This window comes from Babylonia areolata, chromosome 10, assembly GCF_041734735.1.
Source record: "Babylonia areolata isolate BAREFJ2019XMU chromosome 10, ASM4173473v1, whole genome shotgun sequence".
NCBI classification, from domain to species: Eukaryota; Metazoa; Mollusca; class Gastropoda; order Neogastropoda; family Buccinidae; genus Babylonia; species Babylonia areolata.
Window position 1 is genome coordinate 5,763,235 of NC_134885.1, and position 23,344 is coordinate 5,786,578.

General features: G+C 42.3%; 1 protein-coding gene across 3 annotated transcripts in view; it reads left to right on the forward strand.

Annotated features, from left to right (window-relative positions):
- Positions 1-23,344, forward strand: part of LOC143286741 (uncharacterized) — a 148,351-nt gene that overhangs the window by 37,035 nt on the left and 87,972 nt on the right. For all 3 annotated transcript variants that reach the window (XM_076594463.1, XM_076594464.1, XM_076594465.1), the window contains 12 exons: positions 2,564-2,646; positions 5,234-5,316; positions 6,395-6,528; positions 7,867-7,999; positions 8,781-8,902; positions 9,810-9,930; positions 11,376-11,513; positions 12,532-12,642; positions 15,476-15,645; positions 17,259-17,418; positions 18,769-18,870; positions 19,305-19,430. In XM_076594463.1, the coding sequence (XP_076450578.1) occupies positions 2,564-2,646; positions 5,234-5,316; positions 6,395-6,528; positions 7,867-7,999; positions 8,781-8,902; positions 9,810-9,930; positions 11,376-11,513; positions 12,532-12,642; positions 15,476-15,645; positions 17,259-17,418; positions 18,769-18,870; positions 19,305-19,430 (1,483 nt within the window). The remainder of the gene's footprint in view (positions 1-2,563; positions 2,647-5,233; positions 5,317-6,394; positions 6,529-7,866; positions 8,000-8,780; positions 8,903-9,809; positions 9,931-11,375; positions 11,514-12,531; positions 12,643-15,475; positions 15,646-17,258; positions 17,419-18,768; positions 18,871-19,304; positions 19,431-23,344) is intronic.

Genomic DNA, 23,344 nt, shown 5'->3' on the forward strand with positions numbered 1-23,344 from the left:
TGCATGTATTACATTGCATTACGTTGTATTGTGGTGTATTGTAATGCATTGTATTGTATTGTAATGCATTGTATTGCATTGCATGTATTACATTGCATTGCGTTGTATTGTGGTGTTTTGTGATGCATTGTATTGTAATGCATTGTATTGCATTGCATGTATTGTATTCCATTGCATTGCTCTGCATCATATTGTATTGTATTGTATCTTATTACTCTTTTTGTCACAACATATTTGTCTGTGTGAAATTCAGGCTTCCATCCCCAGGGAGAACGCATAGCTACACTGACAGCGCCGCCCTTTTTTTTCCTTTCTTTTTTTTTCTGCCTGCAATTTCATTTGTTTTCCTATCAAAGTGGATTTTTCCACAGATTTTTGCCAGGGACATCCGTTCTGTTGTCATGAGTTCTTTTACCCATTCTGCACATGGCACCTCGGTTTATCGTCTCATCTGAATGACTAGCGTCCAGACCACCACTCAAGGTCTAGTGGAGGGGGAGAAAATATTGGCGACTGCCGGTGTGATTCGAACCAGCGCACTCAGATTCTCTCGCTTCCCAGGTGGACGCGTTACCTTGAGGCCAACACTCCACATAATGTACATATGTACATGTCTTGCTGTTCATAGGTGTGGTCATCCACAGAGTTATTTACATATACAGTTATACTTATCTTACATAATGTTATTTTTTGTTGTGTATATGTTTTTGATCATACAGATTTCTGTCATTTAGAGTTATGCTACAGGCCTGTACTTCCTGTGACTTACAGCTACGCACACATCATGTGCACAAGTGTTTTACCGTTGTTTACATCCATGCCACATGTCAGCCGTTTTGTTTGTTTCTTGTGACCGGTTTGTTTTGTTTTGTTTTATCACAGTTAATTCTCTGAAGGAGATTCCATCGTTGCCTCGGATCCACTCCGTTTACGCATACCCAGATTCAAACACTCGACTATTAGCCGCCGTTCTTTCTCTGTTTCTGGACCTTGCGATTGGAATGAACTTCCTTTTTCACTTCGTCAAGTCTCCACACTCAGCTCTTTCAAGTCTAGCCTTAAAACCCACCTCTTTCCAAAATAGCCTCCCTTGCCTGCCCTTCCTTGTTTTTAGTTTCTACAGTATTAGAGTTATGCATGCGTGTGAATGACTGGTGCGAAAGCGCTTTGATTTGTCTCTGCACAAGATCCAGCGCTATATAAATACCATTATTATTATTATTATTATGAAGGAAATTTAGTGCTCCCAGTGAGCTGCCGTAAAAAATTTCTAAGGTCTTTATCTTTTTAACACTTTAAAAAAAAAATTTTCTCTCTGTTCTAGGCTTCAAGATTTTTTGATTTTTTGATTTTTTTTTTTACTTTGTTCAGTCTTTGTTGATTACTGTTTTGACAGAACTCTGTCTGTGTGAATGGCAGTGTTTATATTTTCAGGCTTTCAGAGATTTGAGGTGCAGAGCAAGAACATAATTATCCTTGATAAGGAACCATGTACCTTACAAACCAGAACGTGTTTTTATGGTGGTGTTTTATATTTTCAGGCCCTCAGAGTACTGGCATGTAGTAAGGATGTATTCTTCATACGTACCATTTACCTTCTGAACCAAAACATGGGGGGTTTTTTGGTTGTTTTTTGTTGTTGTTGTTGTTGTTTTTTTTTTTTTACAGGGTTAGTCCTCAGTTGCACACAGACAACGGAACACCCCTGTTTTTTCTTGTTTTTTTCTTTCTTTATTTCTTTTCCTTTTTGTTTTTGGATGTTTCATGCTGTTTTCTTCATTGACCAAAAAACAAAAAACAAAACAAAACAAAAAACAACAACAAAAAACCACAACAAAAAACAAAAAAAAACACCCTCAGTTCAGTTCCAAAGTATGTCTGGTTTGTTATGAATGGACAATCATTTGGAAAACTTTAGTGTTTGAGATGTTACAGTAGTGTCTAGGTTTTTCTTGACCTAGTGTGAATTCTTAAGTGCTTGTATAAACTGTTCCTTTTTCAGGATGGAATAGAACAGAATATGTGTCTTTATTACCAAGTGTACCAGGGTCACAAGGAATATTTGGGGGGTTGGGGGTGGGGGGATAGTACATAACAAGGTACAAACATAAATTGAAAATCATACACAAACACAGGTACAGTAGAAATTAGGATACATACAAGTGCATATCAATCTAAAAACTTGTGCATACTCACACATGCATGTACTGCACACACAAACACACACACATACACACACACACACACACACACACACACTCTCTCTCTCTCTCTCTCTCACACACACACACACACACACACACACACACACACACACACACACATGCGCACACACACACACACACACACACACACACACACACACACTTGAACAGAAGCCGCATATTACATGTGGATGGGGTTGATGACTAGATCTTCAGGTAGATGGTTGTTGATGTATTATTCCACTTTCATAAAGCGTAATCATTAACATGCATGTGCATGTGTTAAAACACGTGTGTGTGTGTGTGTGTGTGTGTGTGCATTCGTGCATGAACATGAGTGTTGGTGTTTCTGTTTTCAGGCCCTCAGAGATAGAGGTGCAGAGAGGACGTGTCCTTCACATGTACCATGTGCCATCTGAACCAGAACCCTTCTACAAACTGAGTCAGTGTTTCATGCTGCTTCTAGCAGTGTTCAATGCATTTAACCCTTTGAGCCCTGAGTTCCTGAGCAATTTTAACCCTTCTGCCTGAGCTCCTGAGCCAAAATTTGCAAATAATTGGTATTAAACCCTTTGAGCCCTGACCACCGCTTTACCGTTGGCCGAGATAAATGACATAATGCCCAGCCACCGGTTGAGCGGTGCGTAAACACTTGAAGCGTGCAGAGTCTCAACCTGGCCCGTCAGGGCAGAAATCAGGGACAAAACGTGCGAGAAAACAACTGTACTTAATGCAGCAAGTAATTGATATGCTTGATGATTTATCGGAAGTAGAGTATGACAATGATTACTCTGATAGTGAGGTGGAATTCAAATCGGATGATTTTGCTACAGATAGTAATGTTGAAAATGAATCTGAGCATGCAGAATCAGTTGATCAAAGGAAGCGTGTCAGGTTGAGACTCTGCACGCTTCATGGTAGAAATCGATCTTTTTTATCCAAAGCACATGCACAAAATACAGTGAGGGGGCGTGGCAATGTTGGTACTGTGTTCGCTGGCGTCGGAATATTACGGTTTTTCTGATTGGCTCTTCAATATAGGTCAACCAATAGCAAAACACGACACAAGTGTTTACGCACCGCTCAACCGGTGGCCAGGCATTATGCCACCCCTCCCCACCACCGGTAAAGCAGTGGTCAGGGCTCAGAGGGTAACTCCAGGCCTTTCTGAAATTATGTCAGCTGATGATGTGGCAATACATTTGATGACTGCAGTTAGCAAATACTATTTAGATCTGGGATCTAAAGCTGAAGTTCAAAAGACTCGTGAGCATTACGGGAAATATTTTGGTTCAAATACAAATGCGGTCTTTGTCTCTTATTTGAATCAAAGTTCAAAGATGATTCTTTGCCTAAGTTTTGTTTTTGTTATTGTATTTTGTGATTGAAGCAAGTGCTGGTAGAAAATAGCCCAAAGGTAATAAATAGCATACAAAAGAGAACTGGGGAAAGAAAATTACCCCCCCTTTCTTTTTTGCTAGTGTTTTTATGAAGTGTGCTTTGTTACATTATCATTGAAATGAAATAACACACCAGCTTCATAATTCTTATCATGAAAATGTTGGTATATGAAGATGAAATTATCTCCAAACTGCTAAAAGTATTCATGTTTTTCCGGTTTTGATCATTTTCTGTGGAAAGGAGCTATTTTGTTCCTTGAGTATGTTTGCAAAATGTCTTACTGAATGCAAGTGAGATTCAGAAAGTGTGATCTTGATTATCAGAGCTTTGCAAGTTTATGTTAATGTGAGCTTTAATCGTGGGTGTATTTTTTTTTTTTATTCAGCACATTGGTATGACAGGTGACATACCTGAATGGTTATAGCCTTGGATTTCAGTTTTTGGTTCCTGAGGTATATACAGATATTGACACCTAGTGGATTAAGGGTGGGGATTTTTCCAGTCCCCCAGGTCAGCTTGTGTAAAGACCTGGTAGTACCTTAATCCCGTTCCATGTATGCACATGCAAAAGATCAAACATTCTCTTTAACTCACTCATGATGAATAGTTCTCTCCCTTGCTTTTCCCTACAGATGACCCATTTGTTAGGGTTAGGGAAAAAAATCACAAAAAATACAAAACATAAAGTAACTGAATGAAACTCACTGTACTTGACCCACTGACCCATCTCCTCAGGTCGTGTAGCGCCCACCCCCCTCCCTCTTCACTGTTGTCAGAAGCTGAGTCACTATCAGTACCTACTTGCTGGTAGCTTTCTTCACTGCAGATACTTTATTCAACATCTTCAACATCCTCATCGATGTTGAAACCTTCATCCTCATCGATGTCGAAACCTTCAGTTTGAAGCATTTCAATCACTTCAGCAGTGGTAAAAGCCGCTGTCGTGATCTAGTTTGCTCCAAGAATTTCTACTTGTATCGCCTGCGATGCCATTTTCGATACGTATACAGATTAGCTTGTCGTGTGGGGTCCTGAACTCGCTGGCTTGCTGTGGAGTGTGTTTTTACGAAATCTCATGAAGAAACTTTCCATTCGACCTTTGACACGTTCGCAATGCCTGGTGTAGCTGCGATTGTTATGCTACCCCATGAGGAAAACGTGGAAAAATTTTTGATTGTCGAAACCGTTATATCATTCCGTCGTCCAGAACGCTACCTTTCATCAGGAACGCTATAATGTTCCATCGTTCAGAGTGAGTTAAAGATCTCCTATCCCATGTCAGTGTTTTGATGAGTAATGGAAACGTGGATGTACCCAGCATGCACATCCCTGAAAACGGGAGTATGGATAACTATTTGGCAAGGCAAAAACAGTCGTGCACATAAAAATCCAGTCATAGATATTGTGAACACAGGGGTTACAGCCTATAAAAGCAGGAAGAAAGAAAGAAAGCACATAAGAACTGAACCCTAGCAAGAAGCGATTTTTTTGTAGACTTCCTATGCTTTTCAAGTTCATTGCTTTGTAAAATGTTGACCCATTAAAGCTGAATAAGAAGATTAAAAAAAAAAAAAAAGGAAGAAAGACAAAAAGCCCATGAGCATGGTGAGGCGTGCTGTGTGTTTCAGCGGGAACAGAGAAAACCCCGATGTGTCGTGGAGAGGAGAATGGAGGGAAAGTTGTCTTCCGTTACGACCCCAAGTTCAGCTTTGTGAGTGCTTCACACTGGATGGTATTGTTGTGTTGTGTTGTATTGTCTTGTCTTGTCTTGTATTGTATTGTGAGTGTTTGACTTTGTATTGCATTGTGTTGTAATATGACTGCTTGATGTTCTATTGTATTTTTATGTTGTGTTGTATTGTACTGTGAGTGTTTGACATTGTATTGTATTGTGTTATGACTGCTTGACATTGTATTGTATTGTGAGTGTTTGACATTGTATTGTATTGTATTGTATTGTGTTGTAATATGACTGTTTGATGTTCTGTTGTATTGTTGTGTTGTATTGTATTGTACTGTGAGTGTTTGACTTTGTATTGTATTGTGTTGTAACATAACTGCTTGATGTTCTATTGTATTTTTGTGTTGTGTTGTGTTGTATTGTGCGTGCTTGACATGGTAATTGTATCATTGTATTGTGTTTGACATTGTGACATTGTATTGTTGTATTGTGAGTGCCTGACATTGTATTGTGAGTGCTTGACATTGTATTGTATTGTATTGTATTGCATTGTGAGTGCTTGAGATTGTATTGTTGTATTGTATTGTGAGTGCTTGTCATTTGTATCATTGTATTGTGAGTGCTTGACATTGTATTGTATTATTGTGTTGTATTGTGAGTGCTTGACATTGTGTTGTATTATTATATTGTATTGCGAGTGCTTGACATTGTATTGTATTGTTGTGTTGTATTGTGAGTGCTTTGCATTGTATTATTGTATTGTGAGTGCATGACGTTGTATTATTGTATTGTATTGTGAGTGCTCGACGTTGTATTGTTGTATTGTATTGTGAGTGCTTGACATTATATTGTATTGTGTTGTATTGTGAGTGCTCAACATTGTATTATTGTATTGTATTGTATTGTGAGTGCTTGACATTGTATTGTTGTATTGTGAGTGCTCGATGTTGTAGTATTGTATTGTATTGTATTGTGAGTGCTTGACATTGTATTATTGTATTGTGAGTGCTTGACGTTGTGTTCGATTGTATGTTGAAGTAGAATGTAAGCTTGACATTTTATTGTATCGTTGAGTGCTTGACGCTGTACTGTTGCATTGTATTGTCAGTACATGCGTTCCCGTGTCGGGGGTTCTCGCAATGGCTGCAGCAAGTGCAGTGTGGACCTGGAGTCGGACAACGACACCACGCTGCTCTTTGAGTCGCGCTTCGAGAGCGGAAACCTCGCCAAGGCCGTCAAAGTGTAAGTGTGCGGTGCTCGGTGCATCTTTTTTGACGTCATTGCTTTGTGACGACAGGCAAGAGTGAAACTCAGGAGGCAAGATGCTGGAGGCAGCACACACCCACACGCACCCGCACATGCATGCACACACACATACACACACACATACACACACACACATACATAATTACATACAAATCTATCTATCTATCAATTTATCTATCCATCTATAACATAATATATATATATATACATATATAGTTATACGTAAACATACATATGTAATTATGCTGATGATGATGCTTACATTTTCGTATCGTTTCAGGATCGGTTGAGATAAGAACTTTCTCTTTAAAACAAGTAACATGCATGTGTCCCAAAGTACTAACTAAAACTGAATTGATTTGATGGCGATCAATATGTGACAGGAGAGGGAGGACTAAAACTGAATTGATTTGATGGCGATCAATATGTGACAGTGGCAGACCTAAAAACTGAAATGATTTGATGGTGATCAGTGTATTACACGGGAGACTAAAACTGAATTGATTTTCTAGTGTTCAATTTGTGACAGGTGGTGGGGGACAAAAACTGAATTGAGGTGATGGTGATCAGTGTCTGACAGGGGGTGGGGACTAAAACTGATTTCATTTAACTCACTCTGGACGAATAGTTCTCTCCCTTGCTTTTCCCTACATACGACCCATTTGTTAGGGTCAGGAAAAAAATCACAAAAATTACAAAACTTAAGGTAACTGAATGAAACTCACTGTACTTGACCCGCTGACCCCTCTCCTCACGTTGTGTGAACGTCCACCCCCCTCCCTCTTCACTGCTCTCAGAAGCTGAGTCACTATCAGTAACTTCTTGCTGGCAGCTTTCTTCACTGCAGATACTTTATTCAACGTCTTCATCATCCTCGTTGATGTCGAAACCTTCAGTTTGAAGCATTGCAATCACTTCAGCAGCGGTAAAATCTGCTGTCATGATCTAGTTTTCTCCAAAAATTTCCACTTGTATCGGCTGCGAGACCATTTTCGATACGTATGCATAGTAGCTTGTTGTGTGAGGTTCTGAACTCGCTGGCTCGCTGTGGAGTGTGTTGTTATGAAATCTCATGAAGAAACTTTAGATTCGACCCTTGACATGCTCGCAGTGCCCGGTGTAGCTGCGATTGTTATGCTACCCCATGAGGAAAACGTGGACAAATTTTTAATTGTCGAAACCGCTATAGCGTTCCGTCGTCTGGAACGCTACCTTACGTCAGGAACACTATAGTGTTCCATCGTCCGGAGTGAGTTAATGGTGATCAGTGTGTTATGTGAGAGACTAGAATTGAGGTGATCCTGCGTGTGACAGGGGGGACTACGACTACGAGCTGTGGCTGCGCTACGATCTCTACACCAACAAGCACACCCAGTGGTTCTACTTCCGGGTCACCAACATGAAGCCCAACATCCCCTACCGGTTCACCATCGTCAACTTCCTCAAGGTACGTCACTCTGCTGACACTTTGTTTTGTTTTGTTGTTTTTCTGTCATTTTATTGAACAATGACCAAAAAAAAAAAAGAAAAAAAAGAGGCACAACACATACAGAGGACCAGTCTGACTGTTTTGCATGCTCGTGTGTAATACTGAAGAAGGATGGGGGAGCATGTGTGTGTGTGCAGTTATGTTCCTTTCTTAGGGGCGGAGGGGGTTGGGGAGTTGAGGTGGAGGGTCTTGTCCCCTTTCTTCGCCAGTGGAGGCCTGCTGTTGATGGCCTGTACCCCAAGACAGCTGGACAGTCTGAACATTTGCATTGTCCTGCAGTGCATTATGTTATATTGCATCACATTTGTCTTCTGTTAACTGCTGGATTGTCCGTACAATTTCATTGCATTGCGTTACATCACATTACACGACATTCATCTTCTGTTCACAGCCAGATGACCTGTACAGCTGCATTATGTTACATCACGTTACACTGCTGTTACTTGGCATCATGTGACATTCTGATACGTTATATCGCATCTCATTGCTTACAGCTAGACAGTCTGTAAAACTTGGGATGTGGTCATACATGTGCAAGGAGGCTGGGCGGTTCATTACTTACATTACGTTATGTTACGTTACGTTACCTTACCTTACATGTTGTGTCAAACAGCCGGACAGTCTGTACAACTACGGGATGCTGCCGTGCATGTACAGCGACAAGGAGGCCTTGCGGTTCATTACTTACATTACGTTACCTTACCTTACCTTACCTTACCTTACATGTTGTGTCAAACAGCCGGACAGTCTGTACAACTACGGGATGCGGCCGTGCATGTACAGCGACAAGGAGGCCTTGCAGAACAAAGTGGGTTGGATCAGGGCTGGCCAGAACATCAAGTACTACCGCAACAACCTCAAGTAAGACTTTAACTCACTCAGTACGGCCAGTCCTCTCTTCTCCTCTATACAGACCCCTCGGATGTCCAGTGGGTGTCTGAATGACCCAACCTTTAGCTTCCGTCGTCAGAATTGTGGTATTCTTTGTCAACATTCACCTCCTCAGTATAAGAGCCTTCCGCTTGCAATATTTTGATGATGGTAACTGGGGTGAAACGCTGTTGACGTCGTCTCTTTCGCCGTTCGTATGGAGAGAGTTAACTCTTTCACCACCATAGGCGAGTTTTGTTCACCAGACAGTGCACTGCCATAGGCAACTTTTGTTCGACATCGACGGGTCATGTTGATAAGACCATTTGTGTGTGTTTTTTTCTTTCTTCTTCATCTTCAGCTGTTTGTGTGCATGTATAAATTGAGCAAAGACAACTGGTTGTTCTGTGTACAGCTGTTAGCATGAAGTAAGGGAGACTGGTTGTTCTATGTTCAGCTTGTGCGTGTGTTTGAAGGTATGAAACGAGCAAAGGAGGCTTGTCGTTCTATGTACATCTGTGTGTGTGTGTGTGTGTGTGAAGATATGAGACAAGCAAAGGAGACTGATTATTCTATGTACATCTGTGTGTGTGTCTGTGTGTGTGTGTGTGTGTGTGTGTGAAGGTATGAGACAAGCAAAAGAGACCGATCATTCTATGTACATCTGTGTGTGTGTGTGTGTGTGTGTGAAGGTATGAGACAAGCAGAAGAGACCGATCATTCTATATACATCTGTGTGCGTGTGTGTGTGTGTGTGTGTGAAGGTATGAGACAAGCAAAAGAGACCGATTATTCCATGTACATCTGCGTGTGTGTGTGTGTGTGTGTGAAGGTATGAGACAAGCAAAGGAGACCTGTCATTCTATGTACATCTCTGTGTGTGTGTGTGTGTGTGAAGGTACGAAACAAGCAAGGGAGACCGGTCGTTCTACTCTCTGACCTGGACGATGCAGTTTCCCTATGAGAACGACACAGTGTACCTGGCTCACTGCTACCCCTACACCTACAGTGACCTGCAGGCATGTCCCAATTTCCTCTTGCTTCCCTTACTTCATTTCTATCTTTCTTTTCGTCGTATCATATCTGAATTTTATATATATATATTTTTTTTTCTTTTTTTTTTCCCAAAAAACTCCATGTTGGAGCATTTTTGTTTATTTGTCAGATGTTGCTGGTTTATGTCAAAACTGAAACAAAGCTGTATGACATGAAAAATACAAAACGTTGTTATGTCATGACGTAATTATGATTGTGAAAAAGAGTTCAAGAAATGATAGAAATCTTAGTTTCCATTGTGATGGTTATGTGACGTAAAACGTTAAAAGAAGTCAAGGTTGAAGCTTTTTTATTTTTGTCTGAAATTTACATATCACAGGCAGTACCTTTCACTTCTCAAGTTGAATTTTCAGTGATACTACCTTCTTCAGGATGTTTTTTGGAGGACAAGCAATTTTTCACCTGTACTTTATTTCCTCTTTATTTCATCAACTAATTGTCATTGGCCACTAGTTGCTGGACAAGCAGTTCTTCTTCTTCTTCCTCGTTCGCCTCCCATTAGATAGGCAGTCCGGTGCCCTCGATGAAGGCTGCCATCCGTCGCAGCTCCTCCAGGGTGCCGTACAGTTTGGCTTCCACTGCTGTCGGTGTTGGCCAGTACTTCCTCCTGGATGCTGCATGCGTCCTACAGTTTTGAAGGATGTGGTCAGTTGTCATTGGTCCCTCACCACAAGGGCACTCTCCACTCTGTCCAGTGCCAAATTTTGTGTGCATGTGGTGGAGCAGGCGGTTGTGTCCAGTCCTCAGGTGGAAGATCTTGACCTGTTCCTGTCGTTCCAGCAAATGGTATCTGTCTTCTTGGTTATGTTTGGGGTGCTGGAGGTGCCACTTTATTCCTTGCTGTGCCTTGATGATTGTCTTGATTTCATCGTATGACACCAGTTTGTTGGCCTGCTCCTTCTGTGGACAAGCAGCTCAAGTCACACCCATTTACTCCTGCTTTTTGCGCTGACAAAATTTAGATTTGGTGTTTCTAACGTAAATACTTATAGTTAAGAACACAGTGAACCTGTGTATACCTGTCATTTATGGAGTGTGGGTCAGGAGGACGAATTACACTTTGTGCTGTGTTTCCCTTCACTGTGTGACCTCGACAAAAACTAATTCAACCAAAACATTTACAAGCATTCATCTAATAATTTAGGTTCAACTTGTTTGTGTCATGAAGACATGAGTGTACTCTCTCTATATATATATTGGCCATGTATGCAAAATCATGAGGCATTGAAGAGATGACAAAATTTATTTCATGAATGTTGTTGAATATTATATTCACTGTTTTTTGTTGTTGATTTGTTGTGACATCTTATTTTTCTTTATCGTTTGTAGTTTAACCCCCAGAATAAAAGTTGTGATCACTGTCTTTGAGCTAAGTAATCATCCTTGTCTGTGTGTGTGCGTTTCACAGGACTATCTGTTGGAGCTGCAGAATGACCCGATCAAGTCGAGGATCTGCAAGCAGAGGGTTCTGTGTCGCACACTGGCCGGGAACTTGGTGTACGTTCTGACCATCACCTCCTCCTCACAGAACCCTGAGGACATGAAGGTCAGCTTCTGCATGTTCAGTGTGCATGACTTCTTCGTCTTCTTCTCTTCTTTATTTATTATTATTATTATTATTACTACTACTACTACTACCTTTTTTTATATTATAATTATCATTTATTTATTTATTTATTTATTATGTACGCTTATCTGTTATTTATTCACCTTTTTTTTTTTCTCAAGGCCTGACTAAGCGCGTTAGGTTACGCTGCTGGTCAGGCATCTGCTTGGCAGATGTGGTGTAGCGTATATGGATTTGTCCGAACGCAGTGATGCCTCCTTGAGCTACTGAAACTGAAACTGAACTTCTCTTCTTCTTCTTCTTCGTTTGTGGGCTGCAACTCCCACATTCGCTCATATTTACACAAGTGGGCTTTTACGTGTATGACTGTTTTTACCCTGCTATATAGGCAGCCGTACTCTGTTTGCGGGGGTGTGCATGCTGGGTATGTTCTTGTTTCCATAACCCACCAAACGCTGACATGGATTACAGGATATTTAACATGTATATTTGGGGTGTTTATGCTGGGTATGTTCTTGTTTCCATAACCCACCAAACGCTGACAAGGATTACAGGATCTTTAACGTGCATATTCGATCTTCTGCTTGCGTATACACACGAAGGGGGTTCAGGCACTAGCAGGTCTGTCTGCACATATGTTGACCTGTGAGATCAGAAATATCTCCACCCTTTGACCACCAGGCACCGTTACCGAGATTCAAAGCCAGGATCCTCAGATTGAAAGTCGAACACTTTAACCACTCATCTGTTGTGCCCGTTATATAGAAGTGCATGACATGAAAAAGGAAATAACGATTGGTGGTGTGCATGACATTTGTGGTGTGTGGCCTGCTGGGCTGGGTTGTGTAAGCAATGTTAGTTTGCTTTGCATTAAGAATTTTCCCAGGGTTACAGAGTTATCTCAAAGATCACTCATGCAACCAAGCCGAGGTGACCTGGTATCAGCACATTGTATCACTGCATGGCACCGTGTCGCTGCATGTCGCTTTTGTTGCAGCACAAGAAAGCGGTGGTGCTGACGTCACGCGTCCATCCAGGGGAGAGCAATGCCAGCTGGATGATGAAGGGTTTTCTGGACTACCTCACCGGCAACTCTGCTGACGCCAAGGTACACCGCCTGACATGAACAGCAGAGCTATGAGTCATGGTCAGGCAACCACTGCTCCAACTCGCTAGCAAGAATTCTTATATATATATGTTTATACTGAAATTACCAAGTATGTCATAAGTTATTGTTTCATTGTAATATGTACGAGAATTTGTTACATGAAAATGTTACGGTGATGATGTTGAAGGAAAATATATCCTTCAATGCAAGGGAGAAAAAAAAAGAATTCAGAGACACCAACTGTTATGATTTCGCTGTATTACGCTCGATTGCAGTTTGTTCCGACGTTATGCCAACGTCAAAATTATTTTGACGAGTTCATTTTCAACTACATAGCATGGTCACATGCTTTCCTGTTGTGACATTACCCAGATGCTCTAGACCTATCGATCAGGAGGCCAGGGCAGTCACTACTAATCTTGGTCTCACTTGATTATGCTCGGCTAATTGCTTGCATGTTTACATTGAAACAGCATTGAGTGGATCAATCAGTTTAATCGTTCGCCTGAACGAAAGAGGACATGGCTAAATCAAGTTGCGTCTCAGTCAAAGTGTCTGTACCTGGTGGATTAAGCTAAAATGTACATTTGCTGATGTGACTTGGAGTCTGAATGTTCCTACCAGATTTCCTGATTGTTCCTATAGCAGTAACTTGTTCCTACAGTAGTCAAAAATGAACTCGTCAAAACAATTTTGACGTTGGCATAATGTCAGAACAAACTGCAGTCGAGCGTAATACAGTGAAATCGTAACAGTTGATGTCTCTGAATTTTTTTTTTCCCCCTTGCATTGAAGGATTTTTTTTTTTTTTCCTCAAGGCCTGACTAAGCGTGTTGGGTTACGCTGCTGGTCAGGCATCTGCTTGGCAGATGTGGTGTAGCGTATATGGATTTGTCCGAACGCAGTGACGCCTCCTTGAGCTACTGAAACTGAAACTGAAACTCCTGCAAACACATGACGAGGGTTGGCATCTCTGAGAAATGGATTATAGCGGACAGTGCCCTGCCCAAGTTACAACCCCACTCTCTCAGCCATGATGGTTTTAGGACAGTTGGCACTGGGGTGGTCCCCAAAGGCCAACCCTAAGGCTGCATCACTAAAAGCCAGTGCAGTCTTGCCTCATGGTTTGAGAGTCATAGTCCTCTACAAAAGGCTAACCTGTGAATAAATGCCCATTGCAGTGGAGAAGCCATTGATCATACAAAAGACTAACCTGTAAATAAATTCCCATTGCAGTGGAGTGATGGCCTAGAGGTAACGCGTCCGCCTAGGAAGCGAGAGAATCTGAGCGCGCTGGTTCGAATCACGGCTCAGCCGCCGATATTTTCTCCCTCTCCACTAGACTTTGAGTGGTGGTCTGGACGCTAGTCATTCGGATGAGACGATAAACCGAGGTCCCGTGTGCAGCATGCACTTAGCACACGTAAAAGAACCCACAGCAACAAAAGGGTTGTTCCTGGCAAAATTCTGTAGAAAAATCCACTTCGATAGGAAAAACAAATAAAACTGCACGCAGGAAATAATTAAAAAAAAAGAAAAAAAAAGGGTAGTGTAGCGATGCACTCTCCCTGGGGAGAGCAGCCCGAATTTCACACAGAGAAATCTGTTGTGATAAAAAAGGAATTCAAATACAAATACACAAATATGTAAACTGTCACATGTGCTTGGATACAGCCAAGATGGCAACATGTCTTGAGTCAGGTTTCTGATGTGCTGAGGAGGAAGGTGGCAGAATGGTTAAGACGCTCGTCTGCCAACACGCACAGTCCCTGAGGGTCTGGGTTCAAATCCCACCCCTGCCCTTTCTTCAAAGTTTGACTGGAAAATTGAACTGAGCGTCTAGTCTTTCGGATTGGACTTTAAACTGAGGTCCCGTGTGCAGCACGCACTTTGCGCACTGAAAAAGAACCCATGACAACAAGAGTGTTGTCCTCAGGCATGATTCTGTAGAATAAATCCACTTGGATAGGTACACAGATATATATATGCACGCACTCAAGGCCTGACAAAGCGCGTTGTGTTATGCTGCTTGTCAGGCATCCGCCCAGCTGATGTGGTGTAGCATATATGGATTTGTCCAAACGCAGTGACGCCTCCTTGAGAAAATGAAACTGAAACTGTGCTGACATCAGATTTTCTCTCTCTCTTTCTCACTTGCTCTGTCACTGTGGCTGCCTTCACATCTGTGTGGTTCATCTGTCGGGATCGACAAGTACCATCTAGTCATCCTGGGGGTGGGTGGGTTGGGCTCTGTGGGTGCGTAGATTACTGGTCAGGCCAATTCGCGCCTGGAAGGTTCTGACGCAGTGTGGTCAGGGGATGGTGGCGGCTGTCGGGGACTTGCTGGCACTGCTTTTCCTGGCCTGTCTGTGTTGCTCTGCTGCAGCGATTCTGTTGGCCTCACAGGATTTGGCACCTTTGTGGACAGCTGAATGCCACTTTGGTCTGTCCATTGCATTCAGCTCCCAGCTTCACATCTACACCCCATCTTGCTCTCAACGATCAGCTTTGGGTCCACTCTGTTTACGAATACCCAGATTCAAACACTCGACTGTTGGCCGCCGTTCTTTCTCTGTCTCTGGACCTTGCATTTGGAATGAACTTCCTCCTTCGCTTTTTCAGGTCTCCGCAGTCAGCTCTTTCAGTTCTGGCCTTAAAACCCACCTCTTCCCAAGATGGCCTCCCTCCCCTGCCTCTTCCTTGTTTTCTGTTTTTTAGAGTTATGCATGCATGTGAATGACTGGAGTGAAAGCACTCAGATTTGTCTCTGCACAAGATTTAGCGCTATATAAATACTATTTATTATTATTATTATTATTACTCTGTTTCACAGTTGTTGCGCGACACCTTCATCTTCAAGATCGTGCCGATGCTGAACCCTGACGGGGTCATCGTGGGCAACTATCGGTGCTCCCTGGCTGGGCGGGATTTGAACCGCAACTACAAGACGGTGCTCAAGGACTCCTACCCCTCCGTCTGGCACACCAAGAACATGATTCGCAAGTCAGTGTAAAAACTAGGATTCTTTTCACACACCAAGAACATGATTCGCAAGTCAGTGTAAAAACTGTGTTTCTTTTCACACACCAAGAATATGATTCGCAAGTCTGTGTAAAAACTAGGATTCTTTTCACACACCAAGAATATGATTCGCAAGTCAGTGTAAAAACTGTGCTTCTTTTCACACACCAAGAATATGATTCGCAAGTCAGTGTAAAAACTGTGTTTCTTTTCACACACCAAGAATATGATTTGCAAGTCAGTGTACACAAATCAGTGTAAAAACTGTGCTTCTTTTCACACACCAAGAATATGATTCGCAAGTCAGTGTAAAAACTACACTTCTTTTCACACACCAAGAATATGATTCGCAAGTCAGTGTAAAAACTAGGATTCTTTTCACACACCAAGAATATGATTCACAAGTCAGTGTAAAAACTACGCTTCCTTTCACACACCAAGACTATGATTCGCAAGTCTGTGTAAAAACTATGTTTCTTTTCACACACCAAGAATATGATTTGTAAGTCTGTGTAAAACCTAGGCTTCTTTTCACACACCAAGAATATGATTCACAAATCAGTGTAAAAACTACACTTCTTTTTACACACCAAGAATATGATTCGCAAGTCAGTGTACAAAGTATGTTTCTATTCATAAACCAAGAATATGATTTGCAAGTCAGTGTAAAAACTAGGATTCTTTTCACACACCAAGAATATGATTTGCAAGTCAGTGTAAAACCTAGGCTTCTTTTCACATAGCATGAACATGATTCGCTAGTCAGTGTAGTTATACACACCAAGTCAGTGTAGTTATACACACCAAGTCAGTACACCAAGTCAGTGTAGTTATACACACCAAGAACATGGTTCGCAAGTCAGTGTAGTTATACACACCAAGTCAGTGTAGTTATACACACCAAGTCAGTGCTAATCTACACACCCAGTTAAAAATAGTAATACACACCAAGTCAGTGTAGTTATACACACCAAGTCAGTACACCAAGTCAGTGTAGTTATGCACACCAAGAACGTGGTTTGCAAGTCAGTGTAGTTATACACACCAAGTCAGTGTAGTTATACACACCAAGTCAGTACACCAAGTCAGTGTAGTTATACACACCAAGAACATTGTTCGGAAGTCAGTGTAGTTATACACACCAAGTCAGTGTAGTTATACATACCAAGTCAGTGCTAATCTACACACCCAGTCAGTGTAGTTATGCACACCCAGTCAGTGTAGTTATGCACACCAAGTCAGTGTAGTTGTACACACCAAGTCAGTGAAGTTATGCACACCAAGAACATGGTTCACAAGTCAGTGTATAAAAAAAAGCTTCTTTTCACACATTAAAAGCTGGGTTCTTTCTGCACATGACACAGAGACATTTGAATTAACCTGGTCTCTCTCTGCACATAACACAGACTGACAGAGACATTTGAATTAACCTGGTTTCTCTCTGCATGTAACACAGAGACAGTGGAATTAACCTGGTTTCTCTCTGCATGTAACACAGAGACATTGGAATTAAGCTGATTTCTCACTGCACGCAACACAGACTGATAGAGACAAGACATTTGAATCATCCTGGTTTCTCTCTGCATGTGACACAGACTTCTCCAGGAGCGAGACATCATCGTGTACTGTGATCTCCATGGCCACAGTCGTCGTCAGAACGTGTTCATCTACGGCTGTGAGCAGCGACTCAACACAACCAAGCGTCTCCATGAGCGGATCTTCCCCTGCATGCTGCACAAGAACTCTCCTGACAAGGTGGGTTTGTTTTTTTTCTCTCCATGGGTTTCAGGGGGATTCCCCCAGCTTGTGGAGGGCAGGGGGGGCCCTAGGTTGTGAGGGGGGGGTGGGGGGGGGGCTGGATTTCCCTAGGTTCGGGCTGCAGGGGGTGGGTTCAGGGGGTGAGGGGGGGTTCCTAGGTTGTGGGGGGGATTTTCCTTGGTTGTTGGGGGTTCCTGTGTGTGGGGTGATTTCCCTGGGTTTCCTCCCTGGGTGTGGGGTGATTTCCTTGAGTTTCCCCCCAGGGTTTGGGGTGATTTCCCTGAGTTTCCCCCTGGGTGTGGGGTGATTTCCCTGAGTTTCCTCCCTGGGTGTGGGGTGATTTCCCTGAGTTTCCCCCCTGGGTGTGGGGTGATTTCCCTGAGTTTCCCCCCTGGGTGTGGGGTGATTTCCCTGAGTTTCCTCCCTGGGTGTGGGGTGATTTCCCTGAGCCCCCCCACCCCCACCCCCCCAGGTGTGGGGTGATTTCCTTGAGTTTACCCCCCGGGTTTGGGAGTGATTCCCCTGAGTTCCCCCCTTGGGTGTGGGGTGATTTCCCTGGGTTTCCTCCCCAGGTGTGGGGTGATTTCCCTGGGTTTCCTCCCCAGGTGTGGGGTGATTTCCCTGAGTTTCCTCCCTGGGTGTGGGGTGATTTCCTTGAGTCCCTCCCCTCCCCCAGGTGTGGGGTGATTTCCCTGAGTTTCCCCCCTGGGTGTGGGGTGATTTCCCTGAATTTCCTCCCCAGGTGTGGGGTGATTTCCCTGGGTTTCCCCCCTGGGTGTGGGGTGATTTCCCTGGGTTTCCTCCCTGGGTGTGGGGTGATTTCCCTGGGTTTTCCCCCTGGGTGTGAGGTGATTTCCCTGGGTTTCCTCCCCAGGTGTGGGGTGATTTCCCTGGGTTTCCCCCCTGGGTGTGGGGTGATTTCCCTGGGTTTCCTCCCTGGGTGTGGGGTGATTTCCCTGGGTTTTCCCCCTAGGTTTGGAGGGATTTCCCTGAGTTTGGGGCAGGGGGCAGTCCTTGTGCTAGGGCAAGGATTTCTCTAAGTTGGTGGGGGTTACCCTCTTAGTTGGAGGCCGAATCAAAATGTTGACACAAGATGACTGTTCAGCTAATGTGTGTGTGTTCATGTGTGTGTGTGTGTGTGTTCATGTGTGTGTGTGTGTGTATACACATGTGTGTTTACATGTGCGTGTATGACACTGTGCCTACCTGTGTGCATGTGAGTGCATTCAGACGTATGGCGCACGCCCTTGTGCAAGAGCACGAGTTAAGGAGAGTTGATTTCATGCAGTGACAAGACAGACAGACAGGCAGACACCTCAGACGTTCTCTCTTTGTCCCCTGTTGCAGTTCTCCTACGAGGCGTGCAAGTTCAAAGTGCAGAAGAGCAAGGAGGGGACAGGCCGCATCGTCATGTGGAACATGGGCATCATGAACAGCTTCACTATGGAGGTACACACCATGGCTTTTCTTTCTTTTTTTGCTGACGGGCGCAATAGCCGAATGGTTTTAGTGTTGGACTTTCAATCTGAGGGTCCCGGGTTCGAATCTCAGTGACGGCTACTAGTGGGTAAAGGGTGGAAATTTTTCCAATCTCCCAGGTCAACATATGTGCAGAACTGCTAGTGCCTGAAGCCCCTTTGTGTGTATACACAAGCAGAAGATCAGATACGCATGTTAAAGATCCTATCATCCATGTCAGCATTTGGTGGGTTATGGAAACAAGAACATACCCAGCATGCACACCCACGAAAACGGAGTATGGCTGCCTGCTGTTCTGATGGTCATAGTCGGACACAACTGACTATCATAAAAGAATGAGTTGAATGATTCTCCATTCCTTGGTGGTTGATGGTTACGTGTTTTTGTGTGTTGTGGACAACCAGGCCACATTCTGTGGGTCATCCATGGGAAAGAAGAAAGGCTTCCACTTCACTGTTGCCGACTACGAGTCCATGGGATACCACTTCTGTGACACTCTGTTGGACTACTGCGACCCTGACAACGCCAAAGTGAGTGGAACAGTGATTTGAGTGGCTCTGTGGTCAGAGGGAATTTGGCTGATGAAAGTAATTCATGTGCTGTAATAGCTTGTGTGACAATAGTTTGTTCCTTGATTCTTTTTAAGCGGGTCCTTTTGTATTTCTTTTCTGTTGTGTTTGACTCCAGAGTGGAGTTTATCTTGTGGATGAATGAATATTCTTTTTTTTGTTGTTAGTGTTAAACGTTATCCACTGCAGATTTTGAAACAAATTGACTGTTGATGGAAAATGAATTATGGATAAACCATTCAAAAATGTTTTTATGTCTATTTTATGTGATTATTGCTTTACCATTGAATATTTAACTGTTTTCTTGTAGGTTTTTTTTTTTTTTTTTACTTTTTGAGTGAGTGTGTTGTGAATATGTTTATATGGATGTTCTTGTGCATGTGTGTTTGTTGCGAGTGGTGTGTGTGTGTGTGTGTGTGTGTGTGTGTGTGTGTGTGCATGCTACGTACATGTATATGATGATATGCAAGGTTGCGTAAATTAGGGTTCATTTTTTTTAACCAATGTTCATGCTATGATTGACAGACTTTAGAGTGACTGTTCAACATTTCTGTGGTTTTTGCCTCAGAGAATTACTCATGTCTTTGTTTTGTATTTTGCATTTCTGGACATCAATAATATCTGGTAATTGAGCCTTTGTATATCAGATAAATGACCCTTGCAAGCTTCTGTTGATTTCATCCTCATTTAGCATTCACTGTTCATGGCTTGTGTTTTGGGTGTACCACACAGTTCACTGAATTATGCATCATTGCTACACACACATGTAGGTGTTGAGGAGAAAGAAAGCAAGTTCTTGCAGAGTCAGTCAGAAAGGAAAAAATCATTCTCCTTGCTGTTGTTTTTAGTGTTTGTTTGTTTGGTTGTTTTTTTAATTTCAGTCTCCAAAATGACTCCTTTAGTTAAAAGATTCTAAGATCGGGCTAACAGCTTGTGAGGATTGGAACTAAATCGACTCTGCTGGGATTTTATTTCTTTCTCTGATTCATACGTTTTGATACAGTTTGGAATTGTTTTCTTGCCTACAATCACAGTAACATATTTGACGTCATCACCAGTCTTTCGTAGATGCTGTTTTGCTTCGTGTGTTTGTTGATATGTAGGGATAACGTAAGTGTTTGATGTGTAAGAAAATGATTTTATTTTGTGTTGGCGTGGTTTGCAGTAAATAGATGAAATGTTTTAGTGGCGCCACCTTCTTCCCTCCAGCTTCTTGATGTACAAGTGTCTCCCTGCTCCTTCCCCCTTCTCTCTTCCCTCTCCTCCTTAACCCTGTGGCTGCCTCTTCTGTTCAGTTCACGGAGCTTTCAGAGCCTTCTGTGATGCCTATCTCTGTTTGATTAACCCTCTTAGTGCCAAGCCTTTTTTATGCTCAGTGATGACTATTTCCCAGGGAATGGTATTATCACAGCAGGTGGTTGTTGTTGGTTTTTTTTGTTTTTGTTTTTTATCATATTCAAGCATGCGAACTACTAAAAGAAAGTAAATACAATCTATATATTTTCTGAACGGAAAACAAACACACTATCCAGTGATGGCAATTTTACATGAGTTTGATGATTTTATGATAGGAAAAAAATCTACAATGATGCAGGTGGAAATTTCCATACTAGGGCACTTTTTTGTGCACCGGAAGAGGATGGAAATTGCCGTCCTGAGGCACTCAATAGGTTAATGGGGATATTTCATCAAATGTCTGTGCCTATTTTTGAAGGGGGAGGACCTCTGAGTGATGTTGACAGGCTCAAGGAAGGTTCACAACAGTGATTATTTTTGCCTTTTCCAACTCGCTGAGTCATACAGTTCTTGTGATATAATTTTTAAAAATTATTTTATTTTATTTTATTTTATTTTATTTTTTTTTTGTCTCCTGAGAATTTCAACTGGTCTTCTTCAAAATGGTGATGCCATGACAATCTCGAACATGCAGTCCTTTGAAATATTTAAGGACATTTTGAATGATGCCGACAGTGATGAAGAAGACCTGTACAATGATTCAAAAGATAATTTTGATAATTACGACGAAGAAGAGGGTGAGGCTTTTTGCTCCTTTTTTTGTTTGTTTCCAATGTTGAGTGCTTGTGGGTTTGTTCACAGAAATGTTCACAGATTATGAAAAAAAAAGTGATATTTTTTATGAATACTCAACAAATTGCAAGGTAATTCCTCTTGTTTTTCTTCCATATGAATGCAAAGCTTATTATGCATCAGTTTAAGTTCTTGCATAAATTCCTATGCATAGAGAGGCAACATTGTTTTCAGGGTACATAGTACTGACACAGCTTTTTTTTTCCCTCGGCATATGGAATACAGATGACCTCAAAAAGTGTCAGTAGTGAAGGGGTTAATAAGAAAAAAGAAAGAATAACAAAAACACCCACGTCTGGTTTTAGATGAATCATTTTGACAAGAATGATAGCAGGCAGACTTTGAAGCGTAAAGTTGTTCTAGAGTTTTCGTTTTTTTGCTTCGATGGAATGTCAGTGTAACTCACTGATCTTGATGTGTGGACATGCGTGTGTACATTCACATTGTCTTGCCATGGTGTATGTGTATGTCTGTGTGTTTTGGTGGGGGAGGGGAGGGAGGGATGAGAAATAAGCTTTCACTGTTCTGCTTGAAAACTTGTGCTTCATAATCTGTTCTTGTAAATGTATGCATAATTTGTTTGTTTGTTTGTTTTTTTTAAATTAGGATTACTGTTTCATGATTTTAGCAGATAAGTCAACATGAAGGATTGCAATGTTGTGCCGGATTTAGGCAAGTGGTAGCAAAACAATACAGTGATACAGGGGGGGATAATTCTTCTTCTTTTGGTCCTGCTCTGCGTGGACTTCAGTTTCAATTCTCAAGGATGTGTTCACTGTGTTTGGACAAATCCATATACGCTACACCACGTCTGCTAGGCAGATGCCTGACAGCGGCATAACCCAACATGCTGGTCAGGCCTTAAGTGCATGCATTTTAAAGCTTCTTTATGTACCCACCAGAGTGCACTTCTTCTACGGAATTTTGCCAGAGTACAGCAGTTATGATGCCATGGTGTCTTTTTCAGTGCGCCAAGTGCGTGCTGCACACAGGACCTCAGTTTATCATCTGATCTGAATGACTAGATGCTCAGTTTGATTTTCCAGTCAAACAAGACTGGGAATTGAACCCAAACCCTTCTGGACACTGTATCTTCACTCACTCCGGACGAATAGTTCTCTCCCTTGCTATTCCCTACAGATGACCCATTTGTTAGGGTTAGGAAAAAAATCACAAAAAATACAAAACATAAAGTAACTGAATGAAACTCACTGTACTTAACCCACTGACCCCTCTCCTCACGTCGTGTGAACGCCCACCCCCCTCCCTCTTCACTGCTCTCAGAAGCTGAGTCACTATCAGTACCTTCTTGCTGGTTGCTTTCTTCACTGCAGATACTTTATTCAACATCTTCATCGTCCTCATTGATGTCGAAACCTTCAGTTTGAAGCATTTCAGTCACTTCAGCAGCGGTAAAAGCTGCTGTCATGATCAAGTTTGCTCCAAAAATTTCCACTTTTATCGCCTGCGATGTTATTTTCGATATGTATGCAGATTAGCTTGTCGTGTGAGGTCCTGAACTCGCTGTAGAGTGTGTTGTTATGAAATCTCATGAAGAAACTTTCTGTTCGACCCTTACAACATTTACAACGCCCGGTGTAGCTGCGATTGTTATGCTACCACATGAGGTTAATGTGGAAAAAATTTTAATTGTCAAAATCGCTATAGCATTCCGTTGTACGGAACGCTAACCTTACATCAGGAACGCTACAGCGTTCCATCATCCGTAGTGAGTTAACCGTTCTGCCACCCACCTCCTGTGTACTTCACTAATGACAATACTTTCT